Genomic DNA, 17839 nt, shown 5'->3' on the forward strand with positions numbered 1-17839 from the left:
AGACTCATTTCCTGTCCTGTAGTACTTACAGAAATCCCCATATGCTCTATGAAGCCATGAGACTGCTTTAATCAAATCTGCTTGCTTTTTTTTTTTTCTGTTAAGGGTTTGAAAAATCTTGAAAAGAAAGAGAATGTGATGAACATTTAGTTCTATTTATATCTTGCCAAATTGTTTCTGGAGTTTTGTTAATGTATATACACAATTAGATATAATTATATGCACATATAATTATGAGTTCTGTTTTTGCATTTGCTAAAGTATTTTTGTGTATATTATATAAAGCGTTTAGTGTATATTGGCTATATATTTACTTTAAGTTGCTTGTATACTAATCTGTTGTATAAATATTCTGCAGCATACGAAGGTATTTTGCTATTTTCTAGGCATTTAGGGTTTATAAAATGTTTTGCTGCTATTGAAGTCTTTGATTTGGTTATTAGTGTACAAATGGAGTCATTCAAACTGAATGAATAGATTTATAGTTATATAAATATATATATAAATATATAAATAAATATATATATATAAATATATATATAGTTATAGTTCTTATTACTTCTTAACCAATTGTTTTCAAGAAAATATGAGTTAATTTGTAACACCTCAGTAATATGTAACCATTAATTTTTGCCATTTCTTACAGTATCTAATGACACCTCAAATATTTTAGCTTGCATTTCTTAAATTATAAATGAGATTGAGCTTGTTTCCTTGTTTTGACTTATTTTCATCTTTTCCCTTTGAATGAAATATTTCTTCTGTTGATATGTGAGCTATGGGTTGGTTAAATTATATAAGAGAGGACTTTCTGGAAGGATGGCTGTTGTTTTAAAATACTGAAGGACTGTTAAGGGGAAGAACATTGCATGAGGCTCCTCAGGACTCAGCAAGGATCAATAGTAGGAAGTTTCCAGGGGCCGATTCTAGGATGAATGTGAACATTTGCTCCAACATTTACAGCACTGGTTCTTACCTGGAAGGGATCTTAGAATCTCTAACAGGGAAAAGAGACTAGTGTGAGTGGAATTAGGGAAAATGAGAAAGCGCAGAAAGATTGGGAAGCTGGAATTCTTATTAAGAGATTCCCAAATATGAGGTGAGTTGCTTCTGAAAGTACTGTCTTCCCTGGCTGAGAACCTCCTCTGCTGTATGGCTGCCGAAGCAGGTTGGATGACCACTCTTCTGGGTTTCAAAGATAGGAGGAAATTGCCAGAAAAATTCATTCCGCCTCTGGGATCCTTTGAAATCAGAAATAGCATTGTATAGCCTATAACTCTTTTCCTTTAGGCCGTTTTCATGTTAGTGTATTATGTACAGTAACAAAATAAGGGAGGGAAGAATGGGGATTTATTGTTTAATAGGTAGAGAGTTTCAGTTTTACAAGATGAAAAGAGTTATGGGGACAGGTGTTGGTGATGGCTGCACAACAATGTGAATGTATTTAATACCACTGAACTGTACACTTGATATGGTTAAGATGGTAAATTTTATGTTATGCGTATTTTAACACAGTAAAAAGGGGAAAAAACCATTGTGATCTCTTAAATTTTTAAGAAATATATATTCATACAAAATGCTAAAGGATATGCATAAATCAAAATTATTTCTGTGTGGTAAGGTTATAGTTGATTTTGTTTCTTCTTTTGTGCCTGTTGACATTTAAATATTTTTCTACAATAATTATGTATTGCTTTATTAGTAGTCTTTTTTTAAAATAAATTTATTTACTTTTACTTATTTATTTTTGGCTGCGTTGGGTCTTCGTTGCTGTGCATGGGCTTTCTCTAGCTGCGGCGAGAGGGGGCTGCTCTTCGTTGTGGTGCACGGGCTTCTCATTGCGGTGGCTTCTCTTGTTGTGAAGCACAGGCCCTAGAGCGCGTGGGCTTCAGTAGTTGTGGCATGTGGGCTCAGTAGTTGTGGCGCACGGGCTTAGCTGCCCCGTGGCATGTGGGATCTTCCCGGACCAGGGTTCGAACCCGTGTCCCCTGCATTGGCAGGCAGAGTCCCAACCACTGTGCCACCAGGGATGTTCCTATTGATAGTCTTTTACGAAGAGATCTTGATTCAAGAGGATTATTTTTTGATATAAGGAGCCCTGGTGTGAGGTATTGCTGGACCTTGGCAGTGTGGGCAACTTTCCCGTGTCGTATCTGCAGTGATGCCGCTGAGGCTGTAGGGACAGTCACAGCAATGCTGGTCAGTCCAAACCATTATCGTATATGATCCACTCTTCGTGTAAAATCTGTGCAAAGCAGAACATGTTCTGGAACTGTGAGTGATCATTAGTCTGGACCCGAATTATTGATGTGGTAATAATAATTAGTCTGACTCGTAAGACATAGTGGCTGCTCAGCTTATAGTAAGTGTCCTGATGTATTTAAGAGCAAGTTGTATGATAAGTCCATAATGACTCTGCACTAGAAAGCAGTGATTGGAGTCCCTGGATGGACTCTTTCACCATCATTTGTGTGGCCTGTGAATCGACATGCAGACAAAGGAGAGAGCTAGTGAATACTAGCGGGGAAAAAAAAGATAACTTTAACCATAATTTATTAGTAATATGTAGGGATAAATTCCTAAGAGGAAATAAGGTCTAAGGAAATTACAGGAAATATTAAATCTGTGATTCTGTTTACAGTAGAAACGCCGACCAACAAATTCCAGCTGTTTCTCTTTGGGTTATAGAAGTGTCACAGGCCTATTTATAGTTGCTGCATTGTAGACTGCAGCCTGGTTGTTATGGAATCCCATTGGTTTGGTTTGGGTTTACTCAGATTTGCCCAAAGACACATTTCCTATAGGCAATATATTTATGGAATGTAGTAGCCCTGTACCAAATTTTTGTTTCTATAACTTCTATTCTAGTTTCTTCCTCTTCCTGCCAACAGTTTGCCTCCCCAGAAATGTTAGTGTAGTATTATTTATTTAACACTTATGTACCACTTAATTGTACAATTACACTGTTCTAAATACCTTCAAAGTATTAATTCATCTAATTCCTCATGACAAAGTTATGAGCTAGATACTATTTCTTAAACCAACACAAAAACCAAAAACCTTAAAGGACAAGAATCATAATTTGTCTACGTTAAAGTTAATTTTTTTCTATATGAAAAAATAAATACTGATAAGCCAAAAGACAAGCTATAGTCTAGGAGAAGAAATTTGCAATGCATGTAACTAATAAAGGATTTGTATCTAGATTATGCAAATGTTCTTATAAGTCAATAAGGAAAGAAAAGCAGTTCATCTGAAAAAGGGGCAAAGGATATGAAGAGGAAAGAAACAAAAGAAAAACAAAAGTCTAATAGCCCTTAAGCTTATGAAAAGACGCTTAATTTCTCCAGTTGGGAGAAATACAACTTAAAGTAACCATGAGATACCATTCCACCTCTATCTGATTGGCAAAACTTTCTTCTGACCGTAAAAGTTGGTGAGAATATGGAGCATGGTAGAAGCAGATATTGACATCAACCACATCGCAGAGCAATTTGGCAAAATCGAAGCCAGCTGCCAATGTGCCTGCTTTATGACTGAGCGGTTCTACCTCTGTATATATACCTTGGGGAATCAATCCCATATGACCCAACAGAGAAATGTATGAGGTTCCATTGAAGCATTGTATGCGATAGTAAGAAATTGGAAACAATTGATCATTAATAGGAGAAAAGATAAATTGTGGAATATTCACACAGGGATGTGCCCAGTGGATAAAACAAATGAGTCAAATCTATATGCATGCATATGTATAGATCTTGAAATTAAAATGTTCAATAAGAATAGCAAGTTGCAGTGTAAAGGTTAAAAACACACAACATGATACTTTATAATGCCTATGGATTCATCTAAACAGACACACACATGTAATATAAGTGCAGTAGCATGAACAGAGAGGTGCACAAGATCTCTAGGATGGTGGTTACCTCTGACATGAAGAAGAAGGGGAAAAAAGGTCACGGAGAGGTGCAAAAGGGGCTTTGCCTGTGTCTGTAACATTTTGTTTCTTAAAGATATGAAGCAAATATGCTAAGATTCATTAACAATGTGAGTGGGTGAGGGTACGTAAGTATTTATGTTATTTTCTTCTCTATACTTTTCTATTCCTACACTTTTTGGCATATTTGAAATATTTCACAACAGTAAAATAAATAAGTTTAATAATTTTTTTTGTATTTACCTATATTTTTGCTTACTATGTTCTTTTTTTTTTAACATCTTTATTGGAGTATAATTGCTTTACAATGGTGTGTTAGTTTCTGCTGTATAACAAAGTGAATCAGCTATATATATATACATATAGCCCCATATCTCCTCCCTCTTGCGTCTCCCTCCCACCCTCCCTATCCTACCCCTCTAGGTGGTCACAAAGCACCGACCTGGCCTGTGCTATAAACTAACTCTAGTGGCTAATACTCCTAAATTTTCTTTTAAAAATCTTTGGGAGGAATTCCCTGGTTAGGATTCTGCACTTCCTCTGCAGGGGGCCCGGATTTGATCCCTGGTTGGGAACTGAGATCCTGCATGCCACATGGGGTGGCCAAAAAAAAAAAAAAAAGGGACACTGAGGAAATTAGACAGTACTTGGAGAAGAAGAATACTTCAGAAACAACCATAATTTAAAAAAAAAGTCTTTGGGAAGCATTGCTATGATATTGACATAAACTCATCCCAAAACTTTTATGTTATATGGACAGTATGTCTTTCCAAAGTTTTGTATTCACTTCTCACTGGCTTACAGAGTAATGGATTTTGTGATTCTCCAATGTTTTTGTTAAGTCTCTGCAAGATATTTATTTAGCCTTCTGGGTTTTTCACAAAATTATTTTGAATTTAAAGACACAATTTTCTGGGTCTAGTTTTCTGTATATCAAGAAGGTGGTGTGTTAGGAGAGCTTTGTCTCCACTATCCTGGAGAGCCACCCTCATGGTCTAATAGGGAAGTCCACCATTGTAGTTGTATTTTATTTGTGTAAGGGGATGGAACTAATATGTGCAAATTTAAAAAGATTGATGGGTTTTGGGTTTCGGGTGTATAAACATCCAAACTTATTTTCAGAACTCTGTAGTTGGCAAGTCCACAACTCTACCATAGAGATAGTATAGCAACAAGACAGGTATACCTTTCTACTTATGCATAAATATACAAAACTTTTTTGAAAGTTGATTCATTTTTCCAATTATATGAAGAAATCATTGTGTGAATTAAAGAATACTTTTGTAACATAAAGTCATATTCTAATAAGTTAGTATGTTACATTTGAATTTTCTTATAAAACCTCTATGAAAAGACAACTAACTAGACTCCAAATTGGAGCCCTGAATTTTTATGTGGAAAAATGCCAGGATTCAAAGATTTAGAATATTACCAAAGAATCTCCATAAATAGTTTATCCTTGAAATCCTTTTCTGTTCTGGCCCAAAAGTGGGGAAGAGTTCATGAAACCAAGAGGGATATGATTTCATTTTTGCCCCACACTTACCCTATTTTCTGCTCCGGGAACTTGAAAAGTCATGGAGGAAAGTGTCATTGAGCATCTCATAAAGTCTAGCAGGAGATAAGGGTAAAGAAAACCTTTCATTTGCTCCAAGTTGCTGTCATTGCCTTTTTTTTTTTTTTTTAACATCTTTATTGGAGTATAATTGCTTTACAATGTTGTGTTAGTTGCTGCTGTATAACAAAGTGAATCAGCTATATGTGTACCTATATCCCCATATCCCCTCCCTCTTGCGTCTCCCTCCCGCCCTCCCTATTCCATCCCTCTAGGAAGTCACCAGATTTTGTCCAGGGAGCACCCTGGGCCTTTTAGGGAAATGAGGCCTTGTCCAGGTAAGGACACAGCATGAGCCATAGCAGGCATTTTCTTTTATCACTGATAGGAATCGAAGCCTCGGACTTTGTCTTAACCATTAGAATGAGGCAAAAATACAAGATCTTTAACTTCTGTGGCTTTTCCACAGCTATTTTGATGTTGGTACCTCTTTAAACTGTTTCAACCATGCTGATCGTTAGCCTGGTAAAATGTGTCTATCTTATTACTCCCTGCCTAGTTTGAAATCTCTGTATTGTCACTCCCTCCTATGGGATCTCTAAGTGTAATGAAGACTGATTGGGATTCCCGACACCGGTGCCATCACCAATCCCCTAGAGGCTTCAGTGCAAACACTGATATTTTCTAGAATAAGAAATGAATAAACAACAACAAAGTAACATGTTAATATATTTTAGAACTCCCAAAAGCTTAGACTTAAATTTTTAGAATTGAGAGATTATTCATATATATTATATATTATTAGTTTTAGGTGTACAACATGGGAATGATTTGATATTAGTATGCTTAGACTTTTATAATCAGAAAATATTTGAGCTATGATCAGCAAAAAATAGGAGTTGCTATATAAATTGTTAAAATTCCTTCCTTGGATTTGAAGTTATAGACATATTTTATTATTGTATTCATTTTTGTTATGTGACCTTACAACTAAGTATATACCATTTTGAGTACTTACTACATGCTAGGTGATGTGCTAAGCAATTTACAACTGATTATAATTTCCTTAGAACAGAAGAGAAAATTGGAGCTCAGAGAAGTTAGACAATTTACTCATGGTCACAAAGTTAGGTGAGCTTAGGATTAAAAATCAGGCTTGTCTTTTCAATAAATTTTATTTATTGATTTATTTGTTGATTATCTTTTATAAATGGCAACAGTGTATTATAGTGAGATGAGCTCTGAGCCTGAAATGTGGACTTGAGTGTGAGTCTCAATTTTTTCATCTTCAAAATAAGAATAATGAGTCCTTTCTCATAGAATTCTTGAAAGGATGAGATTAAAAAATGGTGGCCAATATTAGGAGACCTTATCAGACCATAGGGTTGATCAGTTGTTGGTGGGAAGGAAGTCACGAATAGTTGGAACCCAGACAACTCACCGAGTAGAGAGTTAACCTCCCTTCCTCCCCCAGCTCTGGGGCAAACAGTAGCTGAATTGCCAATGGCCTAAGGGTGGCACCGTGTGCTAGATTTGACTGGATTGACGCTGACATCTAATGGGTCTACCCTACTGAAGGAGCATAGACAAAGACCAGTTCAGGACCTCACCAGCTTGTGGCTTTCAGCCTTCTGATCTGTACGCTTCCACTCAACTCCTCTGTGCCCTAGTTTCCTCAGTCATGAGGATCGTAAACCTCACCTCATGGGATTACGAGGACAAGAAATAATATATGCCAAGTATTTCTTGTGGTCTCCAGCACATACTATAAAAGACTCTCGGTTAACAGTAGCACCAAGATGCCGTACTGCCTTTTCAAGCCCTTTGTCGGACAGGTCTTCAGCAGCACATCACTCACAACACTTTGTCTGATCTGCTCGCCTGTACTCTGCTGCCCAGGGTCAGGCAGTAGAAAGTGGTGGTTAACCTTTGGACTCAGGATAGTCTTCTAGCTTGACTACTTCATGTTGATTCGAGTTAAAAAGGCTACTTAAACTCTCTAAACCTTGGTTTGCTCATCTTTAACATGAGCATGATAATGGTGCCTACCTAACAGGATTGTTATGAGAATTAAATGAAATAATGTGTGTAAACTGCTTAGCACAGAGCCTTGCAATTGGTAAATGTTTAATAAATGTTTGCTTTGATTTGAAAAAATTGTGAACATGTTTAATTGATATTTTTATTAAGGTCATATAGATAGGAGGTGCTGGGGCTGTGACTCAATCCCAAATCTATCCACATCTCATGCCTGTTCTCTTGTAGCACACTTCTTGTGTTTGAATACTTCCAGTAACTGAACTGCCAGTATGGTCCCTATTACTAGAAATCTTTTCAATACACATGATATGATGACTTTGTAGGATCATAGAAAACAATAGATGATTTTTAAGATCCTTTGAATTCCTGGGATCTTATGATTCTCTGGATCATAGGAAGTCCCTAAATCGAAACATTATGTCTGAAGCATGTACTTGTAAATTGGTCTTTGGGAACTAGAAATCTATTTTCCATAAGATATACTTCTATACAGAATTTAGAGACCAGTGTAGAAGAAGAAGGAAGAGGAGGTGCTGTGATATTACATTCAAAGCTGAGGGCCTCAAATTGTCTTCCTTCTCCCAACCTCAGTATCTGAATAAACCTAGTCTCAGCAAGGTTTTAGGAGAAGATACTCCACCCCACTAATTCAAGCTAATGTGATTGAGATGAAACCGAGGGTAGTTATCAGTTAGCCATTGATAAATGGTGAATTGTGACCTGCCTTCACTGGTTAGGCTTACTTTGATTGTTTTTATAAAAGTTTGTATGTCCTCCAAGGGTCACATAGCCTGGGCAATAGGATGTTTGCCCAAGTTGTTTTTTAGGAACTTGGAGTCAGCTGTGTCCAGTTTGATCTTGAGATGATTAAGACTGGTTAAGACCTCCCACCCTCCATCTGGGCATGTGCAAATGTCCATTCGGTGACCTTTTGATGTCTGAGGGCCAAAATCTCCACCCTCACAGCATGCTAATGCTGCTGTTTTCTGAGCATGTCTCCCATGAAGAAACCTGTGGTTTGGTTGCATCTGCACAGAGCAACGATTGCCTCTCCCTTTTCTTATCTCAAATTACCTTTCTCCATGCTCCCCCTGCCTCAGTTTTTATCCTATAAATATCCCCAGCCCCTCGCCTTCTGGGAGACAGATCTGAGACTTTTCCCTTCTCCTGACTTGGATGCCTCAGGAATAAACCCTTTCTCTGCTGCAAACCCCATCGTCTCAGCGTTTGGCTTGCTGCGCACCAGGCAAACAAACAAGACCCTCTTATTCTTCCCAAATAGTCGTATATTCATTCACTTAGCAAATATTGAGTGCCAACTATATTTTAAGTTATGGGGCTATAACAGTCAAGAAATCGTCTGTTTCTCTAGTGTGAGAGAAAGTAATGATCTTGGGGAAGGAAATCGTTGGACAGATTTGAGACATATCTAAAATGAGTGATTTATGGAAAGGGGGAAAATTGGAGGCAGTAAGTTTTTAATCAACTATTGCCATAGTCCATGTGTGACGAATCAAGGGCTTGAACTGTGATAGTAATAGTGGGAATAGAGGAATAAAACTTAACTTTTGAAACGTTGATTCTACAGGGCAATTATGTTTAAATGATAAATGATGAGAAGAAGGAGTTCCAGATTTAGCCGAGGGTTTGAGTTCAGGCAAGGGAGAATATTAGGTTTATGGGGCAAATGGAAATTTTAATCATCCATGGGGATGATACTACATCTGAGTGGAAATATTCTATGGTAACTAGAAAAGGGGAACTGAGGAAAGGTCAGGGCTAGAAATAATAGATTTGGGTATCATCTGCATAGAGATGACGGGATTACTTAAGTGCATAAAAGAAAATGAAGAATATTGGGACTGGAAGGAAAAGGTAAAAGAATTAATTTAAAAAATACAGAAATGGCCAAAGAGGTATTAAAAATCCAAGAAGGTATCATAGGACCTAAAGATAAGATAGTCAACAGCGTCAAATACTGCACAGAAAGCAGGTAGGATTAGGACTGTGAACAGAATATTGGGTCTGACAAGCAGTCACTGGAGACCCTTGGAGACTGGGTAAGAAAAGGTGTTGGTGGCCAAGTCATATATCAGAGGCTCAAGCAGTAATGATAGATTGGAAACATAAATAGGATAGTAACAAAAAGGGGTAAGAATGCCTGGAAAACTTATTTTTTCAAACGAAAACTTATTTCTGGTTGACAGTAATATGGAAGATATTGATGGAGAGGCAGGTTTAAGAAGCATCAGAGGGAGACAGCATGGTGCCTCCTGTCAGGTTTCTTCTTCTCTAGTCTCATCGATATCCTTCCCTTCTCTGTATCAATGCTGATTATGTCAGCCCCCTACTGAAAGACCTCTCTGGGTTCCTCATTGCCAGTGGAAATCTAATATCCTTAGCATAGCTCACCAGATGCCTCACACTCTGGTTCTAACCTCCCTTTTCCATTTCCTCTTTTGACACTCAAGGCACAGGAGATTTCAGATTCTTTCCAGATTGAGTCTTTGTACATATTGCTTTTTCTGCTTGGAAGATCCTTCTTCCCACCTTTCACGTGGAAAATTCTAACTCATCCTTCAACACCTGGCTCAAATGTCACCTCATTTTTGAACGCTTTCCTGACTCCCCAGGCCCAGTGCAGGTCTCCCTCTTTGGTGCTTCAACTGGAAGTTGTTCATTCATATTTTTGTCTCAGCATCCTGCATTGTAATTCATAAATTTCAATAGCTGTGTTCTCCATTAGACTATATGATCTCTGAATACGATGACTGTCTTTTTTTATCGTTGTAATCCCCATGACTGGCACAAAAAAAAACTCTTGCTAAAACCATCAGGAATGAATGAGTGAGTATTAATGTAAAGAGATATATCATGAGGTATATAGGATAAAAGTGAAGAAGCATCTTAGTGCTAAGCGAAATAAGCCAGACACAGGAATACAGATAATGCATGATCTCACTTATGTGTGGAATCTAAAAAAAGTCAAACTCATAGAACAAGAGTGTAGAACGGTGGTTGCCAGGGGCTAGGGTGTGTGGGAGATTGGGAGATGTTGGTCAAAGGGTGCAAACTTTCAGCTATAAGATGAAAAGTTCTGAGAATCGAATGTACAGTATTGTGATTATAGGTAATAATACTGTATCAAATACTTAAAATTTGCTGAGAGTAGTTCCTAAGTGTTCTCACCACACACACACAAATGGTAACTGTGATAGTCGTAATCATTTCACAGTGTATACGTATGTTAAATCATCACATTGCTCACCTTAAAAAATCATGTTGTACAAATTAAATACATATGATTTGTATTTGTCAATCGTACCTCAAAAAAGTTGGGGTGGGGGAAGCTATATGAATTTGAGCAAGTTAATTTCTCCAAACCTGAGTTTCCTATTGGTCAGAGGAGGATAATACTTACCTTATAATGTGCTTGTGAGGATAAAATCTACAAAATATAGATCAAACAATTAATGACCAGCATTTATTCATCATTAATGTTACAGTTATTTCCAACTCCCACCTTCATGGCATGGATCTCTTATTAGTTGCTCTCTGGCCTTGGATTTGGCTGCAACTTTAATCCATTCTCAAAAGAGAAGAATTTTTGGTTCATTTTCTACGTTAAGTTTTTATGTTAAGAAATTGAACCTCAAGTCTATCTTTAAGCAGCAGTGTTTCATCTGCCTAAATAATGTAATCTGATTAATAATAACTATTCGGCATCAAGTGATTCAACAAAAATCTAGAATTAAATATATGGGTTGATTTAATAAGTTTACAATTAAGTCTGAATTGTTTTATGAATCTCCAAGGAACTTCCCAGAGGAGGCCCTAGTTTCGAGGCTCACTACACTGGATCCAAGGACACCCTTCTTGTCTTATCTTCAGGATTGTGTTGCCCTGAGTGAGTTAAATCAGCTCTTTCCATTTTTTTTTTTTTAAGCAGAATTTTTGTGGTTCATAAAAACAAGCACTTACAGCTTTTCTTGCATAGATAAAGGAAAGGATTCTACATCAGATTTAGATCAAGAGATAGATTTTCAGAAGAAAATGATGGATGCGTCCTCTGGGAGTAAGGGAATGCAGTGATGTTCGTCTCTGACTGATTGAGTTTAAGGCATTTGTGAACACTTCCACGCCCACACCCACTCAAATACACAAACAGTGGTCACAACTGCAGCTCCAGACGCTGCCTCTCTCCCCAGTCTCATATCCAAAGTGCATCCGTTGTTTTCCATAACATGAAATAAATCCCTCTCTTTTGCCCAGTGGTGAAAAGCTTATATAAATACTAAAACTTCAACTATCCCCCTGAGTTTTCTGTTGGCAAGCCTGCAGCTATGGGTTTGTTTAGATATTGACATGCGTTTTCTGTGCGGATCTTTCAGGCCACTTGGGTGAGTCTAGTGGTGATAAATTTATGTCTTGAAAATTCATCAGAGTAACCATTATAACACTCTGTTTATGAAAACTTAAATAATTAACACCCTGATTGAAAAGGCTCCGGGTTCAAAGTACCTCTTTTATTCTTTCAACATATATCATTCTGGTGATATATATCTATATATATATCTTAGCAAGTCTTGGCCAGGAGATGACTTTAATAGTCATTGAAAAGAAAATGTAGATGCGAAGAATTGACTAATTCAAAACATATAATCCCGCGTTGTGGTGTTCCCATGAAAGAATGTTTTTCAATATTTAGAAGTGAAGTATTTTATTGTGTACTAAATAGGGGTAGTTAACATTAGTGGGCCATAATTAATGTGTATAATGAAAAATCTTTATCATAATGGAAAGAAAAGGGAAGGCATTATTTTTAAAGACAAAAATCAATGCCTGGTGTAGAGTAGGCGCTCCTTAGATGGTTGTAGAATAAGTGGATGTGTGAATAGGATTAATTATATTCCTAGTGAAATGTAATACTACCTTCATTAAAAATTTTTACCAGATTCTTATGTAAAAAATTTATATGATTGAACATAGTTGTTCATATAGTAGTCTGTCTTTTAGAGAGTATGTTAATTCAAACTTCTCTTTTCTTTTTATCTATTAGATGGCAATTAGAGAAGTGTTCTCAAAGTATTGACACTTTTTAATCTTTATTTTAAATAGTGGAAAAAGTGCATTTCTCTGACATAAATTCCCATAGAATCTGCTGATCTGAAATTAATTCTAGCTATGTCTGAGAGAGCTGAATAGAAACCCATGAATATTAACTATTTCTACTATACTTCCACTAGCCCTCCCATATTAGTGAAGCATTTTACTTGCTGCCAATAATTTACTATAGTTAACGCTTTTTAAAAATTTCTTTTAACCTAGATTATTACTTAACTAAAAATAGTTTGCTATTTTAACAATTCGCAGTTGTCAAATTCTTCATATATTACAAACTATGAGTGTTGATTTGTCTTTGAGGATCCAAGATTTTGTTTCTATGCTCACTGTCTTAACAGAGAACTAAAAAAACAGTAAATCTCATTAATGAATTAGGTCTCCTTTCCTTAAGACCTAATAGAAAAAAGAAGGGAAATCAAATAAGCTTTTGTGTCTGTGAAGTCCAATTTTAAATTATAGTAAAAATAAAACAGAGGTAAAGGACTTGGATGAATTTGAGGGTTGTTGGCTAAATTGAGGTATTAGTCTTTACATGTCTCCATTTATTCTAATTAGTAAACCATAGTACAAGTAAATAAGTAATTAAGGTTTTTTTTAGGCCAGTGGTTGTGGCTGTTAATTCTGGTGTGCTTTAAGAGTAATGGAGGTAAACCATACAGTTTCTTTTAAAACCAATTCATTAGTTTATTTTTTGTTTTGAGGAATAATTTAGCGTATCTGTGTCTATCTTAACCTCATGTACTATTGCCTGAGACCTAAAAAACACTGCACAATGACGTTACGCTCAAAACTTCAGTAACGATATATTATCATTATTAAATTCATCAAGTGCTCAATACCACGTTTGAAGCTCAGTTAGTACCATTTTCTACATAATCTCTCTTCTCCAAGGGTCTCTCTGTCAAAAAGTTCATAGGGTCAGAAACAGGAGGAATTTCAACTCTAATGGTGAATTTGCAAACAAGGGGATGGGAGTGGCTATTCTTATCACTTACAGGGCAACTCAAGTTGTTTCATATTGGCAACATTCTCTCAAAACTAGGCACAAGGAAAGTTAAAGAAACATGTTTTTGTCATTATCAGTTGCTTTGAAAGAGGGCCATATGAGAAAACAGGTTGTGTTACATTCTTTAGAGTATAAAAGTGCATCCTTTTTTGGTCTCTTCCTAGGTTTGAAGAAGAAATGACCAGCAAGTGGTTACACCTCTTTGAAGGCAGTGGAGTCCCGTATGGCCCAATTAACAACATGAAGAATGTGTTTGCAGAACCCCAGGTTTGTTTTTTGAAATTTTTAGTATGTTTCAGTTAAAAACACAAGAATTTGCCTCTCTTTTCTATCCAGACTGATTCATATAAGTGTACATTAGCCATCAATCTTGAGCTTAAGTCACATCACATGATTTTTTACTCTTACGTTAAAGTGTGGGTCTGAAATAAAAATAATCAGAATTTAGCACTGGCAGCCTACAGTCATACTTTTACATGTATCTGATCGAACATATTTCTTCAGCAGCCAGCCATAAAGTATCCAAGGTTGGGGCATTTGTTTTTCCTGAAAAATAGAAATATAGACAATTGAAAGGTTGGGGTCAGACGCTCAGAGATGATTCTCTGCGGAAAGAAATGGGAGGACCTTCACAGCTGTAGTTCCCCTCTCATTGTACGGCTGTCTTAAAATGTACAAAGCAAGTCATCATTAATTCTGCTGATGAGAGGCTTTTATATGCTTTGATTAATGTGCATTATTCATGAAGAATAAATGTACTTGAATAGAGATTTGTGCTGTACATTGCTTACAGACTGCTTCTTGGGGTACAGAGATAAGGATCATCTGAAAAAATACTTCTTCTATAACATTGTTCAAATGATTATTTTGAGATAATGTCAAAATGATAAGTTTTGATTTTATTACTTTAATCAGTATCACTGCAAGCAATTTACCATTTCTCAGATTCACATATTAATCCCACAATGTAGAGGAACTCCCTTTTTCTATGAAACTTTCACTGTGATTATTCATGTATCTGTCAGCTTCCGTCATTTCAAAATTATAGTTTTTCTCTTTATTCTTTTCATTTTTTATAGTGGTAGATTTTTCTTTGAAATGAATTGTTGAAAATGGAATATACTTTTTTAAGGGAGAAAACTGACCTAACTCTAACTTTGGTACCTTCATGTTACATGAATATCTGTTTAAAGGATAATTGAACTGTGTTCAATTCAATGATTACAATATTTACTGGAGAAAAAAAGGTGAATGAAGGCAGGAATTCTACTCTGTGCTATTTTTTTCCGTCAAGATTGTGAGTATGGCAACACTTTGTTCCTAATGAAAGAATGGTCAATAAGAATTGGAGAAAAGGTGGCCCACTTGTATGGACTGAGTCTTTGTGAAAGGGTCTCCACTACATCAGTGATTAATGCTGGTGATTCCTTGTGATGAGGTAGCAGTGTGTGCACCCGGAATGTAATAGACCAGAGGGCCAGTTTTCTCACTTCAAGCTTTGTCTTTAAGCTGTTGTAGGGGAATGGGTAGGTTTCACCGTTATTTTCCGGCTTAAAAGTAGAACCAAGGTGTGTAGGACTTCCTGTTTAACTCAATTTGAGGGCACGTTTCTCTAGAGAGAATTCCTGAGAGTTTTTCCATCAGCATTTCTGTTGGCTCCACCTGTGTTTCATCAGGAATAAAGGCACCAAAGCAAAGAATGTTATTTTAAAAATTATTAGATATATTCGTGTTACTTATTTTTTAGGCTTTGATAAACAAGGATCCAAGGTCCCACCCTTAAAATTGTTCACTTTATGGGCTGTTTCGGATTGAATATCGGGTAATTAGGATTTTCATTCCCAATTTTCCCTTGTAGCTCACTTTAATTACTTTAATTTTTGTATCTCAACTCTTTTGGACCTGCAGGAAGTTTCTATTATTGGTCTATGGCTTATTTTAGTTCTTAAACAATTTTTCAAATGGAGAATAGTGATATTCTAAGTCAGGATACCAACTTTTCCTACTACCCCAAAAGTCTTTGAAAACTGCCTTCTTATCCACCAAAAAGTAGATTCTAATTGTTACAATTCTAACATCAAAAATTCTTAATCATACAATGATAGTTATTGACAATAGCGTAGAGTTGGTCTCTTTTATATACCATTTCATTCTTCTTTGGAATTTAAACACCAAAATGGGAGTATAAAATTATCTGGATTTTTAGAAAGACTAGAGAGCAATGTAATATTAGTACAGGGACCTACTGTATGGCACAGGGAACTCTGCTCAATATTCTGTAACAACCTAATCAGGAAAAGAATTTGAAAAGGAATAGATACATGTATATGTATAATTGAATCACTTTGTTATACATCTGAAAGTAACACAACATTGTTAATCAACTGTATTCCAATATAAAATAAAAAGTTGAAAAAAGTAAACATAAGCAAAGATGACTATGGCAATTGTACGTAGGACTGTTTGGCACAAGAGGTAAGGGCACCGTCTTTCCCCTATGCCTGGAAGTGTTTGGCTCTTTTAGAAGGAATTCCCTATCATTATGTATTTTGAAAGGAATGTAGAAGCTGAAAAAATCAGGGAGTTAAAAAAAATTTGTATAAAATAAATTATTTTTAAAAAGTACCTTAAGATGACATCTAAAAAAAAACTACTCTGAAAGTTCATTTAACAAACTTTTTATTGTATTTACTATGTTCCAGGTGCTAGGGATTTATCATGAATTTAGTAATTCTTTTCCTTTCTGAAAAATAAATTCTAAGTTGACTTAAGTAGCAGGTACCCAATAAAATTTCATTGATGCATGAATCAGTGGATGAGTGAGTTGGTTAACTCTGTAAAGTATAGGTTTCCAAATGATCAAGTGGCTACTGTGTCCCCCTGTGTGGGACTGACAGACTCTGTCTGTAGAGCTGGCTGAGAAGCCTTTGGTTGGAAAGCTCCAGAGACTAAAGCATGATACAGTAGTAAGACCATGGAGTCAAAAGTGTTGGGCAGTTTTATAAGTTTTCTAGGTTTTGGTTTCCTCAATGGTAAAGTGATGAAATAGAATCTTTTCTCTATATTTGTAAGTGTTAAATGTGACAATGTTTATCAAAGGCACATAGTAGGGATTGCTAGATGGTAAAAGTTTAGTAAATGGTAATAGCTCTGGTTATGGTGCCCTTTATGGTTATATTTTTATTAAAAACCACTTTCTTTTACTTATTATTTAGTGGATAGAGGCAAATCCAGTGTAGGTGCGGGGATGGGGATCATTAGCTGAAAATCAAGGTCTAACTAATATCCTTTTAAGAAAACCCGTCTGCAAACTTTGTGCCAAGAAGTTCTCAGCCCTTCAGTAATTTTTCTGATGACTGAAAATCTTTTTGTTTTCCGTAAAAGTATGATTTCCGTTCAAGGTGTCCTCCCTTGTTTTTCCCCTGACGAGCTGTGGAGTTTCTTGGCCCTGGGTACATGGAACCGGCCGCTTCTGTTCAGATGTGGGACCGCACCGCTGGCGCCCGTGGCCCAGCTCTCCATGTGCGTCGTGCCAGCACCAGCTGCTAGTTCAACTGAAAATTGATTTGGGTGAAGTACAAGGCCTGGAACATGGCGCAGGAAGTGAGACTCTGATGAAGTGAAAAGGGGTATGTCTAACCAAAAAAAGAAAGAAAGAAAAAGATTAGAAGCATCAAAGAGCAGGAGAGAATTTTCTGTGGGCCTGCTTATCAAGTGGCCCGTTTATGTTTCATCTGTGGCTTGAACGTGGCGGACAACAAAACTTTGCTTGACGGTCGAAACTGTTCCTAACCAAAATAATTTCCTCATAGTCTCATGTTCTGAGAAAACTTGCCTTTTTGACTCAACCGAAACAACAAATGATTCTTTTTTTCTTGGATGGATGCAAGGGTGTCTACCTTTTATCCTCTGATTATGTGCTGCAGACCTTTGCGCAGTTAGAATGATCCTGCAGGCATCCACTGTTAAGTCAATCAGGAATACTACAGGAGATTTTGGTCTGTATTTACTGATATCTCTGAGAAATTTTGATCCAAAACCCTTTTAGTGGTAGTTTTATTGTTTTTTCTCCCTCAGTGATATATTATCTGTGGAAAACTCTGTGCATTGTAGAAGTATAATATAGATTATCTGCATATAGATTTTAATAGTCATGTTTCCAAGTGCTTTCTTAAAA

At 36.5% G+C, this 17839-nt stretch overlaps 1 protein-coding gene across 1 annotated transcript in view; it reads left to right on the forward strand.

Annotated features, from left to right (window-relative positions):
* SUGCT (succinyl-CoA:glutarate-CoA transferase) overlaps window positions 1-17839 on the forward strand; it is a 790246-nt gene that overhangs the window by 290364 nt on the left and 482043 nt on the right. The window contains 1 exon segment of the mRNA XM_059934212.1: window positions 13827-13929. Coding sequence (XP_059790195.1) covers window positions 13827-13929 — 103 coding nt within the window.

Source organism: Balaenoptera ricei, chromosome 9, assembly GCF_028023285.1.
Source record: "Balaenoptera ricei isolate mBalRic1 chromosome 9, mBalRic1.hap2, whole genome shotgun sequence".
Taxonomy (NCBI): Eukaryota; Metazoa; Chordata; class Mammalia; order Artiodactyla; family Balaenopteridae; genus Balaenoptera; species Balaenoptera ricei.